The following is a 23,827-nucleotide window of genomic DNA, read 5'->3' on the forward strand; positions in this document are numbered from 1 at the left end:
TTAAAGAAATAAGCATGCTTTCTCCGTGATTGAGAGCTCATATAGGCAGTCCTCATGGGGGAAAATGTGTCAGGAAAGATACAAGCAATAGGAAAAATTTTTTTTACAATCTGCCACCTGTAGTCCTTTTTAGTTGATAAGAATAATTCTGTAAAAGCTAGAATATATTTTGCCATTGGTTTTTGAAAAGAACATTATGATGCAGTATAATATATCCTCTTTGTAGATGGTAACTTGTATTGGTCTTGAGTTGCCTCGTGAAATCCCACCATAAAACCACAATCATTTAGAAATGCAGTCATTTGCATATGGTCCAAAAGTTCCCTTTTGAATTGCCTTTCAGAATGGTCCACAGGGGCATAAAGACATCAGCTACATTGTGCTTATCCTGACACCAAAATGACCCAGTTCAAGACAAATTTCAATTTTGACTGTACATAGGTGGTAAATCAGAGGGGTGTTAACTTATTTTTGTTGACAGCTGTGTATCTTAATACAGTGCTGCAGTATCCTGGAGCCTGGCATTGATGGGAATGCCTTGGCCTTTTGAGATGTCCTCTGGCAGGCACATGCTGTCCCATTCCACTTGGTTGAATCTTGAAGGTACCAGGCCTTGTTGAGTCCCTTCAGGGTCAGACCTGATGCAAAACTGTAAAAGAGCATGCTTGCAATTGGTTAGCATCCAACTGGAAGTTAACCTTGATGTGGGGTTGGCTCCACTGCTCTTGAAAACTGTCTCGGGTGATCAATTTCATGACCTTCCTAGGCGGCTGTTTAATTAAGGTAAGTAAGTCCTAGGAAAAATCCAGTTTGCCTTGACATTCCCAGAGCTTTCTATGTGATGTCCACACTGAAGGCTAAGGTCCTGGGAACATTAAACTCCTGAGTGGACATCAAGGGTTCACACAAATGTTTTTCAGTCTCAGGATGTCATGAAGGGCAAGGCCTGTTCATCGGTCCATCCATCTATCCATCCACACACCCGTCCACTTACTTACTGACATGTCTACACTGGTGTCTATGACAAGAAAAATGGGTACAATCTGTGTATTTGAGAATCTCAGAGTTTATGGACTCTCACTGCTCACTATATGCCCAATCAGGTAACAGGTCAACTTCAGAGTCTAATGCAGTATGGCTCACTCTATCTACATCTACGGGATTCCACAGCTCCAGAACAGTTTTGCCCTTCTCCCCTTCGGGGGCTGGGGTGGACGACAAAACGAGGTGTGCCACGAATTTCCCTGGCATGGCTGCTGTATTTTCATTTCCAAAGTCTCTGTCAGGGAAAGTGAGGAGATAAAGGACCACAGAAGAAGAGGTACAAGAGAGATGGACAGGTTGCCAAATACAGAAGGTGAAGATAAGTAGGGAAGCTTTGGGAGACTGAACACTCCATGGGGAGCAGATAGAAGAAAGTAAGTTGAAGTCGTTTGGAGGAGAGAGAGCAGGAGTGCACCCTGTGGGTGGAGCCTGAAGCTCAAAGTAAGAAGGGCCAGAGGTCCACAGCACCCTTGAGGAGGAAAAGGTGGTATCTCCATGTGCAAGGCAAAGAACCCAGTGGGGGATGACAGGGAGCTGGAGAGGTGGTGAACATTCAGTCAAAGGTAATCAGCACCAGTGAGAAAAAGGCAAAGGATGGAAAAATAGGGAAGAGGAACAGGTGTTTAAGAAGTATGCCATCTTTTCCAGAAAGCATGTCGTTGTTTAATTCAGCTAATATTTTACCATTCCTATCCTCCCTTTATGGGCAAGTGTGGGCCCATTGTGTAGAATTGAGAGTAGGGTGCCACCTGGCCCACACCTACAGAAGGGGACTGGCAAGGCTTCCTGTTTCCGTAGGCACCCTTCTTTAATATAGTGGTAGGTATGCTATGCTAATGGTCTCGATTTGGAAACAAACACTGGAACCCACGGCTGTGAGTCCTGAGCGGATTTAGACAACCTCTGTGCCTAGGTGGCTTTAGCAACTTATGAGCCCCGTCATGTCACTTGCTCGGGTTTTCAGCCCCGCGTGTGCTTTTGCAGGCTCTGCAGCCCAGACGTGGCCATCGTAAGGGAGTAAGGCAGGTGGATGTGGGGTGGGGTGGTTAGAGTTCTGGCGTGCCTTCGCGGTGTCACTGGGGCGTGCTGGGGAGGCGTCTGGAGCCCCGGCGGATGCCGAGAGCCGGGTGTATGCCGTGCCTCTCTCCCGACAGCGAGCCCACGCAGTGCACCATGCTGTACTCGCGCCAGGGGACCACGGAAACCATAGCGGAGGTGGAGGCCGAGCAGGACGACGAGGCGGTGGCCGCAGACGTAGACCAGGGCGGGGAGGCCACGGGGAACGTGGGGCCAGAGGAGGCCTCGGAGGGCTCGGAGGCCTCAGAAGTCGGCCTGACGCCGGACGCCGAGCTGCCGCAGTACCCCACAGAGGACGGGGATGTGGAGGCCCCGCCGTCCTACAGCAAGGCCGTCAGCTTTGAGCGCCTGTCCTTCGGTTCCCGGGATGACTCTGCAGGCCAGAGCCACATGGCTGTGAGCCCCGACGACAGCCGCTCGGACAGGCTCGAGTCCAGCATCTTACCGCCCCTGACCCACGAGCTGACAGCCAGCGAGCTGCTGCTGAACAAGTAAGTCCTGCGGGGCTTCTGTGCCCCTGTGGCCGTAGGTAGAGGAACTCCCATGGAGAACCGACCACCTAGATGGCTAAGTGCTTCCATTGGGAGTGCTAGAACTATCAAGAGCCGTCCATAATAGATACTTGTGCACAGGCTTCTTTCTGTAATAGGCTGTTAGGTTGACTCCACCAGAAATCTGAGGACATGGGAAGTGGGGAGGGACAGGAGGGATCATGCAAGGTGGAAATCAGTAATCTGGAGAAATTAAGATGAATGTATCATTGCATTGTTTATTTTACAGGATGTTCCATGATGATGAGCTTGAAGAGTCAGAGAAATTCTACGTTGGCCAGCCCCGGTTCTTGCTGTTATTCTATGCCATGTACAACACTCTGGTGGCCCGCTCAGAAATGGTGTGCTATTTTGTGATCATACTAAACCACATGGTCTCCGCCTCCATGATCACTCTTGTGCTTCCCATTCTGATATTCCTCTGGGCCATGCTATCTGTCCCCAGGCCCAGTAGACGATTCTGGATGATGGCCATTGTCTACACAGAGGTAAGCTTGGGGTGGAACCTTCCTGGAAATTGCTGCTGGCATTTACTCTAGGCAGGCCTGCCCTGTCTCCAGGACAGCTTTACATAGGACATTCAGTTAGGATGGATGCTCTTAGATAGGCACATGATTATTACGAACAGCTGCTGAATGCTAGCAATTGTGTGTGTCTTTTCACATTACACGCCTCACACAAGATATGTGCTAACATCATTCCATTTAACAGAGAAGGAAACAGCTTTGGTGAGATTAAATAATTGACCAGAGTTACCTAACTGGCAAATGGTGGGGTCTAGGCTTTTGAAATCTGGTCATCTGTCCTATGATATTAACCACTGAGATAATGTGTTATGCAGAACTAAGTGTAATGCCTTGGTGCCAGTGGATGTTCAGTGAATGGATGCCAAATTAAACAATACAGTAAACATTTTGAATATAGTTTGATACAACAGTCGTATTTTCCATTTTTAAGCCTAAATGCCGGTTTCCACACACCAGAACACGAAGTCATATGAGCACTTATCTAAAAATCTGAATGAAACAAGGGTAAATTAGCTTGTTTTCATCACATGTGAGGGGACAGGAGACACTCTTCCCAGTTGTCTAAACTTGCTTTTCTATTTTCCTTATTAAATATATAGAAGATCACAAATTCCCGTGACAACAATAAATTGGAAATAAAACGGGAGACTCTATAGACTTTGTGCCTTGGGTTATTGTAGTTATTTGTGTTCTGGGGTCTGTGAAGAAAGCTGATTTTCTTACCTGACTCATAAGGAAAAGTTTTCACTAACAATGGTACTGTAATTGCTTCTTAAAGGATAGAATTCATGATGGATGTACATTTAGATTTTAGAGATTTTATACGTTAATAGGTAAATCAGTAAAATAAAACAGTTTTTGTCAAATCATCTCAAAAGTATTGGTTTAAGATATCATGTATCTCATTTTCATAATAATTCTTTAAATTCATTTAAATGCTTATAAAAATAAATATATATATATAAAGCCAAATACATATCTATTGTTTTAAGTAGCCTGTCCATCACAATCTTGCTAAAACAATAATTTTTAAGTATTACTTCCATTATATCACTTTGTGATCCAGGACATAAATGACTCCCTATTTGGGGAGTGGGTCTGTTCTAATAACTCCTTGTGAAGGAGTTTCCAACCTAGAAGTAAAATAAGAGCAGGTACTAACAATTTAGAATAGGGAACAAGATCTGCTTATATGTCACTTTGATCATAAAGTAAAATCTTCCTAATTAAGTTAAACTGGGTTCTCGATTTTCTCTGTGACACTGGGGAGTGAGGAAGTGGAAAATTAGGTTGATCTTAATTCACTGTACAACTTAGACTATGTGCCAAAACCCTAGAATTGTTCTAGGCATAAGAAGAGGACAATAAGTCTTTTTTTTTTTTAAGTTGTTTTTCTGTTTCTCAATGCCTCACAGACCAATGTGGCAAACATCATTGTAAGCAAATAACTGCTCTATAACAGGACACAAGACTGCCTTAGAGTATGTAAGAAAGATGGATACTGTGCCTCATGCAGCCTGAGTGCAGTGGAGACAGGCATGGCAACTTCTCAGTGAAGGACATCTTAGGCCTGAGTCTTAGGGATGATTGTAAGGTCACCAAAAGATGGAAAGCAAGGGGAGCTGCAAGTCATTGGGAATAACCTATGCAAAGAAACAAAGACATAAGACACTGTGTCATGTGCCAAGAATGACAGGTGGCTTCCAGTGGCTGTGAGTGGATAGCACAGTAGCAGGCTCTTGGGAATGTCAACAGGGTTTATGCTCAGGACTTTCCCCTCTTGACATGGAAGCATTTGAACAGAGGCAGGTCTCAGTCATGTTTGTCTTTAGCAAGATTTTACACAAAATTAAAGTGGACACCAGCTAGGAAACTGTTTTAAACTGTCTAGGTGAGAGTTCATGGTATGTGAACTGACCCAACGGCGATAATATTGAAGATGAGTGGGTAAATGAGACATTTTAGTAAGTGACTAAAACAGTTTGGGGTGTGAGTGAGAAGGGGAAAGGCAAAGATGAGCTTCAGGTTTCTGCTCTGGCATCCAGTGTGTGGCGGTGCTGCTCAGCATGATAAGGAACACAGGAGTGTTCTTTACAGAAGCTGACTGTAAGAAGGAAAGAGACAGGAGAAGAGATAAAATGAGACTCTAGGACAAAAGAGGACTTTTAAAAATATTTTTATTGATGAATTGCATATATTGCAATTAATCTCTGGTGACACAAATTTTAGAGGGATGCTTAAATAAAGAGCATCAGTTTTCTCACATGTCTTTGCCACAAAATTCCTCTCTATACCATTTATACCCTGAACTAGTCACGACAACTGGAAAGTCTTTGTTTTACTACTTTTATTTCTTCTTGAGGAGAAATTCCAGGGAACAATAAAATGGTGAGAAGAGAGAGGTCAGAAGAAAGTGAAAATAGGCATCAAAAATGCCTAAAATGCTCAGAAAGATTATAAATTAAAGCAATGTGTAAAATATAAACTTCTTTTTGTTCAAGTTTTACCCCATTACCGTATTTTAGTAGCTGAATAATTATATCAGTATAGATTATCCAAGTCCTCAAAAATAGAGAAAATCATTTAAGTAGGTGTCATGAGTAACCTGACAGGCCCTCATGTATATCTGCAATCAGAAGCACTAGTGAAAGTAAAATATTACTCTTGGTCTAAAGTTCATGTGAGAATCTTAATGTTATTATTCTACATATTTGTATTCATAATTATCACCAAAACTATGAAATGATCATTTTTCTTAATTTTTTTATCACTGTTTTTCATATATAACTATTCTTAAAAGGAGTAATTTTTTTTTTTTTTTTTTTAATTTCCACCATCCATGTGTAGGTGGCAATTGTGGTCAAGTATTTTTTCCAATTTGGGTTTTTTCCCTGGAACAAGAATGTGGAATTGAACAAAGATAAGCCTTACCACCCACCCAATATCATAGGAGTGGAAAAGAAAGAAGGTTATGTCCTTTACGATCTCATTCAGCTCCTGGCTCTTTTCTTCCATCGATCAATTTTAAAGGTATGGTACATTAACACCTAATGAGCACATGTTGATAATTGCAGCCACCTGTGATATTCCTAGAGAAGCTGAACATTAGGATTGGTGATGAGGACAGGAGGCCAATGACTGAATCTACTTGTATGTTCTTTTTCTTTTTTTAACAGTTCTGTTCATTTCGTGGATGTTTTCTCTAACACTGTGTGCTCAGTAATGGAACTTATAACATTTGAGAGAAAATTCCCTAATATTTCTACCTCTATTATGAACATATCATGCTTAATCCATATTTGTGGTAATTTCTTGGATGGTGTACACTAAATTCTGCTCCTTGTTTAAGCCAGAATACCAGAGAGTTACAATTTGGGGTGGATCATATAGCCTCTCATCTCGGTTCCAACTTCTGCCTATTTTCTTTTAGAAGAATTGCTTTTGTTGGATATTTCTTGTCGTGAACCTATTAGCTTTAGTGAGAGACCATACATTAAATGGCTAAGTGAAGCCCAGGGCTGGGCTTCTTGTAAGCTTACTGTTGAGGAAGCCGTTCCTTACATCACTCTGAGAAGATCTATCTACAGAATGGCTTATCTCAGGTTCAGTAACTATTGTCATTACCTCTGAAAAACAATGTGGGTTTTTGTTCTTTTACACTGTGAACTAAAGGCTAATCTTGCAAATATGCTACTCATCTCTAAAAACTGGAAATTGCTGCATAATATACATTTTATGTATCAATGTGCCAATTGAGACTTCCATCTCTTATTTAAAAATGACCTCCTTTTATAAAATATTTTAAATTCATTGTATCAAGTGGTATCTTTATTAAAGTTCCTCTTTAGAACAAGCTGACATAAGTTAATACACACACACACATACATATGTAACAGTGTGTTCAACTCTGTCCTATTCAGTGCGCTATTTCAAACTGGGCTTCCTCTCCATATAGCTTGGTCAGGATCTTCATCACCTTACAAAATGTGCAAGTCCCTAACCCTCCACTCAGGGATCACCTTACCTGGGTCACAGGGGTGTAGTGGGTTGGCAAAGGTATGCTTTCCAAGGAAACCAGTTGGCCAAAATCGAATTTGCCTGAATTTTCCAGTTCTTCTGATAAATTACCTGAATTCATACAATTTACTAACTCTTGTTATGACTATATTAACAAATGTATTAACAGAATTTTCTTAGTTCTAGAAATTGAAGTTTAAATTTCTGCATTTAAGACATGGTGGTATTCTGTTGTATATCAATTATACCTCAATTATTTTTTTAAAAAGACATGATTATATAAATTTGGTCACTTTAGAACTCTCTGGCAACTTGTTATACCGTTTTGTGCATCATTTAAAAAATTGCAGGGGTGCCTGGATGGCTCCATTGGTTAAGTGTCCAACTCTTGGTTTCAGCTTTGGTCATGATCTCAGGGTTGTGAGATCGAGCCCTGCATCAGGCTCTGCATTGGGCATGAATCTTGCTTAAGATTCTCTCTCTCCTCCTCTGCCCCTCTCCTACTGCTCACTCTTTTAAAAAATGTAAAGCATATAGTAAACAAAATTTTGGTGTTTCATATTGATATACTTTCAGTGATTTCTTCTTAGAAAATTTTGTATGTATGATGAATGTATTTGAGGTACTATTGTGCTGGAATTTTGGCTAATGATATTAAATAGATTTTGGAATGATAGATATTTCATAAGAAGACAAAACTACCCTACAGCTGTGGAAACCTCTTAAACAATGCTACTATGGAAACCAAACAACTCAAACTATGGAAATTTCAGAAGTGCTTAAAACTATCTTATTTGGTATGAATTGCTAGAAATGTTTATAAATAATTGGATGAATTAACTAACAAATATGCTACCATGGAAAAATAGTAAAAGAATCTAAGTATCTTGGGCAGCCCCGGCACTGCCTGAAGCCCGGGGTGTGATCCTAGAGTCCTGGGATCGAGTCCCACGTCAGGCTTCCTGCATGGAGCCTGCTTCTCCCTCTGCCTGTGTCTCTGCCTCTCTCTCGCTCTGTCTGAATAAATAAATAAATAAATCTTTAAAAAAAAAAAGAATCTAAGTATCTTCAAATGTTGGCAAAAGAGGGAAAAACGTTTAAAATGATTTAAAAGAAAAAGTGATTAAAAAGAAATAGATGAAATAGATACAAATTTAAAAATCCCATTATGAAAATCTAGAAAGTTTGTTATGTTTATAAGAATAGCATCCACTGAATATCTTTTAGAAATAATATATCTATTGATATTTATGAATAATCTGTAAATTAGGTGACCTTGTCTTTTAGTGAATTGATCATTCTCCAAGTTGTTTTTCGACAAACTGAATTTTAGTAAATTGGCCTGGAGCTCTTATTCTCTATAGCTCATGTCAGAGGGAGGACTGGGTGAGGTCCTGGGGAATAAATACATAGCCTAGCAGTCTAGGAACTCAGGAGGCAGTAGGCTCACTGGGGACCTTTGAGCAGTAGCAGCAAGGTCATTGTAAGGGGCATTTGCTGTCTAGGTAGCATCTCACACCAGCAAGGTCCTTGGTTTTTCTCAGCCTCCTTGGCTAGCTGTCTTCCTCTCTGTCTTACCAGCTCCTTTTGCCCATTTCTCTGAAGCAAAATCCAAACTCTGCAGAGTGCATCACAATCTCTGTCTCATATGTGGACCCACATTTTTCGAGTAAAGCATTTGCAGCTCTGTTCCTGACTCAGCCATGGGTGATCCGGAGGTTCACATCTTACTGTGTAGGTTGAGGGAGGGACAGCATCAGTATTTAAGTATAGAGACTTGGTGAGCATGGGGTGCTGGGGCTAAATTCACCCGTTGATATTTAAAATGCTACTTGTAAGCACAGAGAAATATGTTCTAGAAAGTATTTTCACTCAATAACAAGTCAGGTGATTATAATTTCACTTTTACTCCATCTGCCAAACATCATCTACTTCCATATCAATTAATTAACCAAACTCAAATGAACTGTACTCACCTATACCCACTCTAATGGGACCATCATAAACACCTAGATAATAAGCTTTTCTAGAATCCATCGGTTTTCTAACCTTTTCTCTGCTCTACTGCAGTATGAATGACAAAAAATTATAGTGTATTTAAAGTGTACATCATGGTGATGTGATTTACGTAGATACCATGAAAGGATTCCCTTGATAGAGTTCATTAGTACCCATCACCTCCCATAGGTATCTGTGTTCTTTCCCTTTTTATTTTCTTTTTTCAGTGAGAACATTTAAATTCTAACTCTTAGCAAATGTCAGTTATATAATACAGTGCCACCAACTATAGTCACCATATTTCACTTTTGGCTTTCTAATCATGGGGGATGTGATGCCAGAGAGCAGAATAGTGGCTCCGTCACCAGAAACGACCACCTGAATTGTCTGTTCTGCTTTCTCAGTGCCATGGTTTGTGGGATGAAGATGACATCACTGACAGTGGCACAGACAAAGAAGAGTCAGATGATGAGCTCTCCCTCAGTCGTGGCAGGAGGGCCTCCTCCGATTCTCTGAAATCCATCAACCTGGCTGCGTCCGCAGAGTCAGTGCACGTGTCCTTCCCTGAGCAGTCCACCGCCATCCGGAGGAAGCGATCGGGAAGCAGCTCCCAGATATCCCCCAGATCCAGCTTTTCTTCCAATAGGTCCAAAAGAGGTATCTGTTGCATGATATCCTCAAGCTGGAATAATTCCTGAGTTTTCTGGTTGTTCTGATGCCAGGGGGTCTGGGTCTTGGGCAGAGGTGTTTATTTTGTGCTGTCAAAGAGAGAGATGTGTTATGAGAAGAAAGTACTTTGAAATCAGACAGACCTGGGTTGAGATCCTGACTCAGCTGTGTGACCTGGGGCAGTCACCTCATTCTTCAAAATGTCCAATTCCTTCCCAGGGCAAGGATTTCAGGTGATTGTGAAAAATGGCTAGCATATTGCCTATGTGGGCACAAGCTAGTTTTTAAGTCATATACAGAGATTCTGCTGGGGGTAACCAGAATGCTATAAATCACTATTTTTTAAGATTTAATCAAGGGAATTTTTAGTAAAACCATTTATTTATACCCTAACCTGGTGGTTCATTTCATACTAACTAGTAAGTATCATCAGCAGATGAATAGCTCTACAGTTGTCATTCTTGCAGAAATTGGGCTTTTGTATTTATAGTGATCCTGCCTGAAGCTTTCCAAACACCTGTGTATTCATCCTTGGGATGCATTTTTCAGGCAGACATCAGCAGTCATCCAATATTCATTTTACAGTTAGAGAAATCTGGACATGAAAAAGGCAGGGGCCATGGACCCAATCTGGAAGCCCACAACCTGGGGCCCCAGTTGGCACTATAAAAACTGTTCTTATAGTCTCTTTCTTCCTGAGATAAAGTTCACATAACAACCCTAGAAAGAACCAGTGTTGGGTGTAGAAGCCCCAGATGCATTTTACTGTGGAGGCAGAGATGAAACTGCAGATTCCAGGGACCCCTGGGTGACTCAGTGGTTGAGTGTCTACCTTTGGCTCAGGTTGTGATCCCAGGGTCCTGGATTCAAGTCCCACATCGGGCTCCCTATGGGGAGCCTGCTTCTCCCTCTGCCAATGTCTCTGCCTTTCTCTGTGTCTCTCATGAATAAACAAATACAATCTCTTAAAAAAAGAAAGAAGAAAGAAAGAAAAGAAAGAAAGAAAGAAAGATGGGCAGCCCTGGTGGCTCAGCAGTTTAGCGCTGCCTTCAGCCCAGGGTGTGATCCTAGAGACCTGGGATCAAGTCCCACATCGGGCTCTCTGCATGGAGCCTGCTTCTCCCTCTGCCTGTGTCTCTGCCTCTCTCTTTCTCTGTGTGTCTCTCATGAATAAATAAATAAAATCTTTAAAAAAAAGGAAAGAAAGAAAGAAAGAAAGAAAGAAAGAAAGAAAGAGAGAGAGAAAGAAAGAAAAAAGAAAGAAAGAAAGAAAGAAAGAAAGAGAAAGAAAGAAAGAAAGAGAAAGAAAGAAAGAAAGAAAGAAAGAAAGAAAGAAAGAAAGAAAGAAAGAAAGAAACTGCCATCCCAAATGCTCAGTCACTGTCCTTACAGGCACCTGTGTATACTCACCATTTCAAGCCATCCCGCTGCCATGGGGGTTCCAAGGGGCCTCTGCAGTATTTATGTCAACAAACTGTAACTCAGGACATCTTGGTTTCTTTTTATTTCTAGGCAGCACAAGCACCCGAAACAGCAGCCAAAAAGGAAGCAGTGTTTTAAGCATCAAGCAGAAAAGTAAAAGGGAACTTTATATGGAAAAGCTTCAAGAACATTTAATCAAAGCAAAAGCATTTACCATAAAGAAGTGAGTGCATGAAGACACTTGAGTGATGTGTTTTATTTTAGGACCAGGTAGCTGGTATCAGTTGTTTCATATAAACCAGGGGCAAAGAGCAGATACTTCTCATATAGCAAACATCATCTGCTTAAGGTACAAGAAAATGACCCATTATCATATTGTTCCATATCATTGACATATAAAATTAGGTTAAGTTCAGGTATATAACATAATGATTCGATACATGCATATGTTGAGGAATGATCACCACAATAGTCTAGTTAACATTCGTCACCACATATAGTTACAAAATTGTTTTCTTATAATGAGAATAAGATTAATGTACAGTATAGGATTAACTGCAGTTACCATGCTGTGCATTACATCCCTGGGATAATTTGTTTTATAACTGGAAGTTTGTACACTTTGACCCTCCTCACCCATTCTGCCCAACCTCTCATTTCTGGGACTTTAGACCACTCTGCTATGCTTCAAGCAAGAGAAGAGGCCTGTGGTCTTATGGGCAAAAAGGGCCACAGTGCCTTCCTTGGCAATGAATTTGTCTACACTCTGTTAGAGCAGGAGCTACCCTACTGGACTCTGCTGAGTCTGACAAGAGAGGTGTGACCTACTTGGAAAGAGGGATGCAGAGGAATGGAATGATGGCAGTATCTGATCATTCCTCCCATCTTGCCCCTCCTGAAGCAAGTGCTGGGGGTCTCTGTTTTGCAGGACTCTGCAAATATATGTGCCCATCAGACAGTTCTTCTATGACCTCATCCACCCAGACTATAGTGCTGTGACCGACGTGTATGTGCTCATGTTCCTGGCCGACACTGTTGACTTTGTCATCATCGTCTTTGGCTTCTGGGCCTTTGGGGTAGGTTGGGGGCAGAGGCCACCGCACATCCAATGAGTAAGAGTGATGTTATCTTGTGAAGTGCCACTCGTGCCTGAACCTATTGTTTCCTTCCCAGAAACACTCAGCAGCAGCAGACATCACCTCTTCCCTGTCAGAGGACCAGGTTCCTGGGCCATTTTTGGTGATGGTCCTCATTCAGTTTGGAACCATGGTGGTGGACCGAGCACTATACCTCAGGAAGACTGTACTGGGAAAGGTCATTTTTCAGGTCATTCTTGTGTTTGGAATTCACTTCTGGATGTTCTTCATCTTGCCTGGTGTGACTGAGAGGTAAGTTGGAGGCTGGAGACATGTGCCCACTTTAATGCAAATATGCTCCAGAAGATTACTGTCCCATATGCACGGCCACAGCAGAATCACCAGGTACAGATGGAAGCATGGGAGAAGGGCACCATGGGTTTAAAAAGTTAGGGGGATCCCTGGGTGGCTCAGCAGTTCAGCGCCTGCCTTTGGCCCAGGGCATGATTCTGGAGTCTCAGGATCGAGTCCCACATCAGGCTCCCTGCATGGACCCTGCTTCTCCCTCTGCCTGTGTCTCTGCCTCCTTCTCTCTTTCTCTCTCTCTCTCTCTCTCTCTCTCTATATATATATATATAGATAGATAGATAGATAGATAGATATAGATATAGATATAGATAGGTTATATATATAAAGATTATATTTATTTATTCAATATATATTTTTTCAATATATTATTTATTATATTTTTATTATATTATATTTGTTATTTCAATTCAATATTATATATATTTCTATATATTCAATATATATATTGAATAAATAAATATAATCTTAAAAAATAAAAATAAAAATAAAAAAGTTAAAGATCTTTATCAATAGTAAATTTGGTGTGATCCAAAATGTGAGTCGGTTCCTCAAAAACATTTCATTGCGTATCCATGTGTATTTGTAGAAATAGGTTTTTCAGAATGAAAGGAGTGATAGCCTTAGTGATCTGAGAAAACTGTGGTCCTTCCATTGTGATTGTCTCTACAATGAGACAAAGATGAACTGGAGCATGGCCTTACGGGATTATGAAGAGGATGAGAGGATACCAGGCTATTTCATGTGAAAAATGGATGCAAAAAAATGGAGACCGTTTAATAGAAGAAAATATAGAGGGGTCGTGGGCTGCAGATGACGGTAGTGTCTGCCACATAGGCTAGTTTTGTTTAGTGTGACAATGTTTGGAAAGTGCCTGGTGGGAGGAGAGGAGAGGACGGAAGCATTCGGCCCCATGACGCCATGATGCTGTTGTTGTCAATATAGCCACTGCTGCTGGTTAAGATGCGTTGGAGATGGGGTGGGAGGTGGGGTGACCTAAAAAGAGCAGCCTAAAGTTCCATGAGGAAAGGGCTGGTGACATCCTTGGACATGGCTGGCTGCTGCCTTTCAGTCTGTCTCCTGCAACTCTAAGCTCTAGCTATATTGACCCTCTTCAGTTCCCCAAGGGCACCGTGTCCTTCCACACCTCAGAGGACCTTGTTCACTGCTCTTCTGTCCTGCCTCCGAACCACTCTTCCTCCTCACTCTTTAGATTTCCTGGGGTGCTTCCACCCAAACACTGCTTGAGGCCAAGTTGGTGCTTAATGTATGAACAAATAAATGGGTCAATGGATAGAAGAGAAACAAGAGAGGACTACTATAAATGGGGGATTATGTGAGCAAAGGGTCAGCACTTGGGGACATGGAGGCACCCATATAATGTAATAGGAATGATCTTTTAAATGAACATATCATTAGAGATGCCTGGGTGGCTCAGCAGTTGAGCATCTACCTTCAGCCTAGGGCATGATCCTGGAGTCCCAGGATCGTGTCCCGTATCGGGCTCTCTGCATGGAGCCTGCTTCTCTCTCTCTGCCTGTGTCTCTGCCTCTCTCTATATATATGCCTCTCATGAATAAATAAATAAAATCTTTAAAAAACTGAACATATCATTAAAAGTCTTCATGTTTAACAATAAAATTGATCCTTTTATCATACCTCAAGGGCCATTCCTGGCCAAGCTTCATTAATAACATTAATATCAGGCTGGCAAATGCTTTTACAAAGTGTGATTAGAAAGTAATGAAAACTTCTTTCATTTTGTGATTCATAACTTGATTTAAATATCATTTCTAATGAGGATATCCAAACATCTTCTGACAATGCTAGAGCTACCTGTCTGCTCTTGCCTAAATGGTTAGGCTCTGATCTTTTGATTTTAGTGACAATGCAAATATTTTAAAAGGAAAAATGGAATTAGGATAATTTTCCATGAGTCTGAAGTAGAACTAAGTAAAGAAAGGATTGTTACCCAGAAGACCACCAATAGCCCAGTAAGTCTTTCACACCATACTGTGTATGGGGAGAATAAAGATAGCTTGGCTGATAGAAAATAATTCAGATTAAGGCAAACTTTTTGTAAAAATACTAGAATTTGCTCATGAAAACATTGTAGATCTCATTCATTAGTCTTTAGAATAAATGTGATTTTTCTCTATAAATATTTCTCTATATATCAACTCAGAAATAAATCATATTTAACACCCATGGTAGTGAGTGTTGAGATCTGGGACTGAGCCTCGCATCGGGCTCCCTCCTCAGCAGGCATCTGCTTCTGCCTCTGCCCCTACTCTCTGCTAATGCTTGCTCTCATTATTGCTCTCTCAAATAAATAAATTAAATCTTTTAAAGAAAAAACAAAAAAATAAAAAATGATAAAAACTTAAAAATATATTGAATAGTTCCATCACCCAAAAACTTTCCTGTGCCCTTTATAGGATCCTTTTCCCTCACCTCTAGCTCCTGGCACATCCATTTTCTGTTCCTACTATTTTGCCTTTCCCAGAATGTCGTATAAATGGAATCACACATTCTGTGGCTTTTGAGGCTGGCTCTTTTCACTTGGCATTATGTATTTAATATTAATCCATGTTGTTGCATGTGTCACTACTTAAATATTTTTTGTTAGTTGGTAGTATCCTATTGTATAAATGTACCAAAGAGTGTTTAAGCATAGAAAAGTTGAAGGAAAAAAAAAAAAAAAAAAAGAAAAGTTGAAGGACATTTGGGTTGTTTCTACTTCTTTGGCAATTACAAATAAAGCTGCTATAAATATTTTTTTAATGGCCTCAGAGATCATTTCTATCTCATTGGATCTCACTTTTAAGCCCCACCTAAATGGCCATTCCTAATGCAATAACCCTATCTTTATTTTTGGATGTTTAATTCAAGATGTTAGAATTGTTGAACCTTGAGTCTTCATTACCAGCATGTCAGTGACAGCATAATTTCATGACATTTCAAGCCATGCTGCCATTACTTGTTGACATCCCAAATTCATTTTTTCTCTTTCAGATATTGTTCCTGAAAACTTAAATTCCTTATTGTGCAAAATAAAACACTCATTAATCATCATATTGTCTAAATCCTTTTCAAAACAGGAAAAGAATAAGGGGAGGAACAGATTAGGAGTTTTAAACTCTACAGAGAAAAATTATGGCTACTGGTTATAATACTGAGCATCAGGACCCTCCAGTATTTTGAATAATTAACCTGATAAATGGCTTTTTCTGTGTATATGCATATGATTTAGTCCACAAACTTTCAGTGGTTGATATAGTCTACAAAGAACTGTGTGGCAGATACTGTGGGGGACGGAGACATGAGTAAGGTCTGACTCCATCCTCAAGTAATAAAACATGGAGAGACGACCAAAGAAAAAGGTCTTCCATTATAGGACAACCTTAATGTCCCTAATTAGATTTCACAGGATTACTTCAGGAACTGAAGTAATCAGATTAACTATTAACAGATTAGCAGATTAACTATTACTTATTCCAAGTTGATTCACTTTAAGGTTGTAGGAAGGGAAATGTTTGTTTGTTTGTTTGTATGTTTTTATGTTTTTATTTAAATTCCAGTTAGTTAACAAAGAGTGTAATATTAGTTTCAGGTATACAATTTAGTGATTCAACACTTAACATTCAACAATTGTCATCAAACAATGAGTAGTTCCTTTAATTAGGGCTAGAAAAACAACAGTTTTATGTCTTTGATTATAATTTTGATAGATGTCGAATTTTTCTTTGTGCAGTTTTTATATAAATTATCTTTAAAATCCAAAGGCATTTCCCTGAAGAGCTAAAAGACTGCTCATTCTTACTACTACTGTACCAATGGAGACAGCCCCTAGAAAGGGATAGGAGGAATAGTTGCTATGGATTCTCTGTAAAATGTCTGATATAGTTATAAATAACTTGTCAAGTGCTAAGTGATGGTCAAGTATATTTAATTTATTAGGACCCGAAATACTGAAGCTGGTTTCTCTACAGCAGAGACACTAATCAGCAATATTTTTGAGATTTCTGGTTATTGAGATCTACATAGATCCTTATGCCCCTGAGACACAAAGGCCCATGTGTTCCTGGCTGGTTCTTAGATCTGGCCAACTAAATAGCTATTTTCAGTAAACAATAAACAAACAAACAAAAAAACCACAACTTCTTCTAATATCAAAAATAAATATTAAGAGACAATTCTGAAACATAAAGAGTAACACACTTCATGAATAAGAAACTAAGTATTGTTCTTAATTTTAAATCCAGGGAAAATGATACCTAGGTCTTGCTGAGTCAAAAGTCTTATTGTTTATTTCCTTTTAAAAATGTGTTGACCATGTTTAAGATTCTCACAGAATTCTGCATTTATACAAAGTTAAAAATGGTCCTGTGGCTCACCATCCTTTGAAAATGTGTTCCAGATTTTTTTCTGGTGTGAAATATAGTTCCACCAAGTTTTCCCTCAAACTTATGCTAGCATTTATGAACTGTATAGCACTATGAGTCTCTTCATTAATTATTCACCAGGAGAAAGGACTACCATCTCTATTACTGAAGACATCATTAAGGAAAGAATGTTAGATTATGGAATCATATATTTTTCAAAGGCAGGGAAAATCTTCAAATAAAGACATGAATGTCTTGAGCATGATATCTTGAGGAACAAACTCCATAGCTTGTTAACACAACTGGAACCAAAATCTGGGTTGTGAAACTGTTAATCCATGACCTATCTTTATAGATAGAAAAAAAAAATCAAGGGGAGGAGGGAACTCACTTCTCAAAACTCTTCTACATCTTCCAAATTATGGATCATTTAAAGTAAACAAAAAAAATGCTTTTTCTAATGAGCTTTAATTTGGATCATGTTAGCAGCATTTTCCACATTGGGAGAAAATGATAATTCGTAGATTTGCTTTAAAATAAATTAGTTTAATTATAGACTAAGTAACTGCATAATGCACTAACACATTGAAGGCACCATTTATAAATTTGTTTTTAATTATTAGATTTTCCTAACCTACTTTTTCTGTGTTTAAGGTGATCTATGTAGAGGATTCTTACAATTGACTGAATTGACTCTAAGTGGCAGAGGGACAATTAAGCTTTTTTTTTTTTTTTTAATCCTAAACTGATGTCATTTTGTGCCAGAAGAATATTCCAATATTTTACTTTTCTGTTTTTTTTTTACATTTTAGGAAGTTCAGCCAGAACCTGGTTGCTCAGCTTTGGTACTTTGTGAAATGTGTTTACTTCGGATTGTCTGCCTACCAAATCCGTTGTGGCTACCCAACACGAGTTCTAGGAAATTTCCTCACCAAGAGCTACAATTATGTCAACCTCTTCTTGTTTCAAGGGTAAGGAAAGACTGTATTGTCACTGTCACAGAGGAATGACTGGCAATAGAAAGGCATTTTGGTTCCTTGGGAAGAAACAGGAAGGTGCAGAACATTGATGTAGCAATATAGATCGCCATGGAACTCTTAGGATGTCTGGAAAAAGATGGATATGCCTCTTTAAATATCTTTGTATGTGTAGAAAGTAGGTAGTTGCCACATACTTTGCCAGTATATTGTTCTAGAATCATTATCTAGAATCATCATTCTCTATTGTCCTATCCTGCATAGTTACTATGGTAATATTTCAGAATGAAAAATAGGGATACATGATCCTTAGGTATTAATATATTTCTGGGCTCAGTGGAACAGAAATTTGGAATCTGGGCTATTTCAAAATACCTTTAGGATTTTGTGTTTACAATGATTTCCTCCATTGGAGAGGGCCATTTATTCCACCTAACATCAACCTAAACGCCACATTACTTACTTGCTCCTAATAATGTTAGCTACTCAAATGAAATATATTGGCTTTTCTGTGTGAGGATTTCTTTGGTAGTGTCTCTTCTCTGTTCCCTTGGAAATTATACCACAGCATAAAAGGCCGGGCTGCTCACAGCACTGCTGGCTCCTTGGTTGTACTAGATTTAGGGATGGGTAACTTATTCACAGAAGAGGTGTTGAGCATGCTCAGTGAGTCATTTAGTATTGTTCTATGTATGGCCTGATATTTCTTCCAGGGGTGGAATTAGTGTTCACTTGGCAGAGCTGAGTGGCCTAGGGGAGAATTTCTGAGTGGTAACCCAAGCTGCTCTGAAGGCCCTGAGGTGCACCCAGGTTCTCCAGCCTGAGAGAAGCTGTGTTAGTCAAAAAGGAGGAATAGTCCCCAGACCCAAGAGGAGCCCAGGCCAGCCCATTCCTTAATACAAGAAGCTAAGCCAGAATTTTATTAAACTTAGGCATCCATTTCCTGAGTCTATAAGGTATGGGCTCTGCTATGTCTTGCTCCTTCTGACATCTCTCATTTGCCCTCATCTTTCACGTACCAGGTATATAGCTTTTCCTAGTTCATTCAACAGCAAAACCCCAATATTCTATAATCCTCTAGCCAACAGATTTTCATAAGCAAATGCTTAAAATAGTAAAATTATGGTTGTTGGGTTTGTTTTTTTTTTTTTTTTTGGTTTTTGCTTTTTGTTTTTGTTTGCGGTTTTTTTTTTTTTTTCAGAAGATAAAATCTTAAGGTATAGAAAATCCTAAAGACTCAACCTGAAAACTGTTGGAAGTAATCAATGAATTCAATGTAAAGTGGCAGGTTGTAAAATCAATATGCAGAAATCAGTGGTGTTTCCATAGGCTAAAAGCAAAACATCATGGAAACAAATAAAATCATCCCATTCATGGCAGCATGAAAAGCAATGAACTACTTAGACATAACTTTAACCAAAGAAAGATTTGGACAATGAAAACTACAAAGCTTTGGTAAGAGAAAGTGGAGAGGACATCTTCAAACTTACTTAAAAAGGAAATCCTAATTTATGACCACCAGCAAAAAGGAAAAAAAATGGAAAAAGGAATGGGCAATACTAATTTATACATTGATTCATGATAGGAAGAGATTGTAACTCCAAGTTGCATTTTCCCATAAGAGTCTCCCTGAGAATGTTCCCTGAGTCACAAGGACTGAAACAATAAGAAACTAAATGAGCTCCTGGGGTTGGGAGAGTGAAGAGGGTCACCTCACAATCTTGTCTAACAAGATGCGGTTTCTGGCAGGTTCCGCCTCGTTCCCTTTCTGACTGAGTTGAGGGCTGTGATGGACTGGGTGTGGACAGACACAACCTTGAGCCTCTCCAGCTGGATCTGTGTTGAGGACATCTATGCTCACATATTCATCCTGAAGTGTTGGCGTGAGTCCGAAAAAGTAAGGAAAAAAAAAAAAGAAGGAAAGAAAAGATATAATCTTTTGGTTTCCCTTCTATCCAAGCTGGTTATGAGATTAATGTGAAACTGTAAGTTTTGTGGCCAAATAAATGGAGGCAGGGGGCAAAAAACTGGGAGGTTCTATGAATGTTCCATTGGTTTCCACCCGTGGACTTGGGGATTTTGGACTCACTACTGCCTCAGTCAGCAACAGCATCCAGATGTGTTCCCATTTTGGCAAAGTATACTGTAGTTATTTTTAAAAGAAGAAATGATATATTGCTTTGTGACCCAATAATTCTTAAATGGTTCATTTGGGAACAGAAGAGAACGTGGGGTGGTGGAGAATGTGGGGTCAGGTGGCTTGGACTCAGGATCACCCTCTGACTCACCCTTTGATGAGCAATGGGACGATATAACTTCTTTGTGTAAAGGAAATTGAAGTACAAATATTTGCTTATCCTGTTAGATTGAATATTAAGATTGAAATATGGATAGAATTACTGTTATTTGTTGGATTTTTTCCAAAGTTTAACATCTGTGTTTATGGGGTTTGTGAAGGCGATAGGGCTGGTAGGAAACTTAAAACCATAGAGCTTGTCTTGATTTTTAAGGAGTAAAAAGCTGTTAAAATGCCAAAACATGAGAGCTGTTCTACCAGAGGGACTTTGAAGGTACCAATCTTGGTGACAAAGGGTCTGGAAATCATAACAAATTGTTCTGTCTGAAGTAGAAAAATATGGAAGGAGGCAAAAACAATAGCCATTTCTAACTATTTGAAATATTGGGAAATAGAGGAAATGTCTGAATTAATTTTTAAGACTCAAGATAGCAGAATTAAGACAGTTGGGCAAAAGTTCTGGTAAGTTTCAATGACATATGAAGAACTTTCTTGCAATTGAGGCTACCCCATCATAGCTTGGCTGCCTCAAGAGGTGTCCATGTACACACAGTGACATGTACTCACATCCTTGAACATTTGTGCCAGGAAGCGTGGGTCCACCTCCAGCTCTGGGAGCTATTCATTCAACAGTCACCGTATCAGTTGTCTATTGCTGTGATCAAACTACCTGAAACTTAGTGAGATAGAGAGAGAGAGAGAGAGAGAGAGAGAGAGAGAGACAGACAGACAGATAGATAGAGCCGGGAGGGAAAGAGAGTGAAGGAAAGAGAGAATCCCACTCAGGCACCATTCTCAGCACAGAGTCCAACGCAGTGTTTGATCTCACAACCCTGAGATCATGACCTGAGCTGAAACCAAGAGTCAGATTCTTTTTTTATAATAAATTTTTTATTTATTTATTTATGATAGTCACATTGAGAGAGAGAGAGAGAGAGAGGCAGAGACACAGGCAGAGGGAGAAGCAGGCTCCATGCACAGGGAGCCCGACGTGGGATTCGATCCCGGGTCTCCAGGATCGCGCCCTGGGCCAAAGGCAGGCGCTAAACCGCTGTGCCACCCAGGGATCCCCCAAGAGTCAGATTAACCAACTGGACCACCCAGGCTCCCCAAACTTAGTTGTTTAAAAATAACATTTTCTTTGCTCCCAATTCTGTGGGTGGGCAATTTGGGCTAAACTTCACTGGACAGCCTTGCCCAGGGTCATCTGGTGGCTGCCATTTCAGAGGGACCAAGCACAGGTAAGAGAAAGGCCAGAGAGAGAGTCAATTCAAGAGAGAGGCCAGTTGAGAGGATAATTTCAGAACGGAGAGGATCTGAACCTCTCTGGGTGTTAAGGAAAAGAATACTAGGAAAAGGAAAAGCAAAAGTCCTTACCAGCAGAGCCAAAGGAAGAAGGTCCGGGTGGGGGCCTGGAAAGCATAGAATCAGGGGCCTGGGTGAACAAGTTAGCTGTGAGAAAGAGGAAGCTGGAGAACGATGGGCAGTGAACACACACACCACATAGACTGGCTTCTCCATGAAATAGATGAGGTTGTCTGTTGACTAGCAAGAGGGAAGGACGGCATCCTAAGATGACCCAGAGCCTGTCCGCAGGGCCATCGCAAACTGTGAGATGCTGTTTCTTCTGGATGAATGGATGGGGAGCTCTTATACGAGGGGGTTTCTGAGTCAGAGCTCACATTACTGTCCCACAGTGATACAGGGCCACCTTTCATGCGGGCAGCTGCATCTGCCCCATCCGTTGGCTCTTACAAGCTTTTCACTGCCTTAGAGCCAACATGTTACAACCTTTTTTTTTTTTTTTTAATTTTATTTATTTATGATAGTCACATAGAGAGAGAGAGAGGCAGAGACACAGGCAGAGGGAGAAGCAGGCTCCATGCACCGGAAGCCCGATGTGGGACTCGATCCCGGGTCTCCAGGATCGTGCCCTGGGCCAAAGGCAGGCGCCAAACCGCTGCGCCACCCAGGGATCCCTGTTACAATCTTTTTAATGCCGTAGCAAGAAGCTCACACCCACTGCCCATCCTCCTTGTGAAGGCCCGTCTCACTCTGCCCTAGAACCCTAGGCGTTCCTGCCCAATGAAAGGTTCACAATTATTGTTGTTATTTTATCTTCAAGAAATTAGAAGCCTCTTTTTAATGTATCACCTCTACTTAAATATATACTTCTATCTTTTGCTAAGTCAGTGGATATTTCAGAGTATTAGCCTTTTAAATCCCACGTGGTAGAGCTTCCTGAGGAGCTTAGGTGTCAGGGACCTAAGTGTCAAGACGGTCCAAGTGAATTCTGTCCCACCAGAGACTGAAACGTTATCAGGGACAATCTCTTGTCTAGTGTGAAGCAGAAGAGTAAGCTTCTTTTAACAGTAACTTTTCTTGGGGATTATCTGGAGTCGAATATGCTGTGCTCCGGGGGCTATATGAATACACTTTATGAAGCCAGAACAATTTCCTGAAAGCTGGAGTGTTGGCATATGAATGCCCACAAACACAGGCCCCTCGGTCCTTTTTTTAAAAGATTTTATTTATTTGAGAGAGAGGGAGTTCAAGCATGAGCAGGGGGAGGGGCAAAGAGAGAGTGAGAAGCAGGCTCCCCACTGAGCAGGGAGCCTGATGCAGGGGCTCAATCCCAGGATGCTGGGATCATGATGTGAGCCGATGGCAAATGTTTAACTGACTGAACCATCCAGGTGCCCCCTCACACAGCAATTTCAAGGAGAAGGTCTCTCAGGTCCCATTGGTCCCTTGATACCACTGTGAGGACATGTTGGGAGCTCATTACAGCTTCACATCACTACTTAACTTTGTAGAGTGGGGACCAGGTTGCTCTCCCCACTTCAGAGTGGACAGAGCAGAAATCAGGCCCCAATCAGGTCCTGTGGGAAGAGTGTGCATCCTTCCCCTGCCTCATTCTGGTGGCCGGAAGCCTGAACCCTGTGTGCCTCCTCTGTTGCAGAGATACCCACAGCCTCGGGGGCAGAAGAAGAAGAAAGTGGTGAAGTACGGCATGGGAGGCATGATCATCGTTCTGCTCATCTGCATTGTGTGGTTTCCCCTTCTCTTCATGTCCTTGATCAAATCTGTGGCAGGGGTCATCAACCAGCCCCTGGACGTCTCAGTCACAATTACCCTGGGAGGGTACCAGGTAACTGCTGTGTGCCTAGCCAGTCATCAGCTAAGGATGCTTAGTTAGCTCTGTGGGCCAGATTCGTCCCTGCATTTTAACCGGTCAGCAGATATATGATGTATGAACTAAGGCACAGGAGACAGTGAAAGGATAGTTCTGTTCTGGTTTGGGGCACTGGAGTAATCACTTCAAAAAGAGATCTCTGAGGCCAGCTGCCATCAGGTACTCAGTGGGTGATATACTGTGTAAATATCTCTCTTTTAACCCAGGATGCAGAGACGCACCTCCG

General features: G+C 40.8%; 1 protein-coding gene across 5 annotated transcripts in view; it reads left to right on the top strand.

Moving 5' to 3' along the window:
• The window catches only part of PIEZO2 (piezo type mechanosensitive ion channel component 2), a 442,052-nt gene that overhangs the window by 408,199 nt on the left and 10,026 nt on the right, over positions 1-23,827 (top strand). For all 5 annotated transcript variants that reach the window (XM_077899942.1, XM_077899943.1, XM_077899939.1 and 2 more), the window contains 10 exons: positions 2,199-2,612; positions 2,902-3,160; positions 6,047-6,229; positions 9,619-9,871; positions 11,396-11,528; positions 12,234-12,381; positions 12,479-12,693; positions 17,945-18,103; positions 19,859-20,006; positions 23,368-23,556. In XM_077899942.1, the coding sequence (XP_077756068.1) occupies positions 2,199-2,612; positions 2,902-3,160; positions 6,047-6,229; positions 9,619-9,871; positions 11,396-11,528; positions 12,234-12,381; positions 12,479-12,693; positions 17,945-18,103; positions 19,859-20,006; positions 23,368-23,556 (2,101 nt within the window). The remainder of the gene's footprint in view (positions 1-2,198; positions 2,613-2,901; positions 3,161-6,046; positions 6,230-9,618; positions 9,872-11,395; positions 11,529-12,233; positions 12,382-12,478; positions 12,694-17,944; positions 18,104-19,858; positions 20,007-23,367; positions 23,557-23,827) is intronic.

Source organism: Canis aureus, chromosome 6, assembly GCF_053574225.1.
Source record: "Canis aureus isolate CA01 chromosome 6, VMU_Caureus_v.1.0, whole genome shotgun sequence".
Classification (NCBI taxonomy): Eukaryota; Metazoa; Chordata; class Mammalia; order Carnivora; family Canidae; genus Canis; species Canis aureus.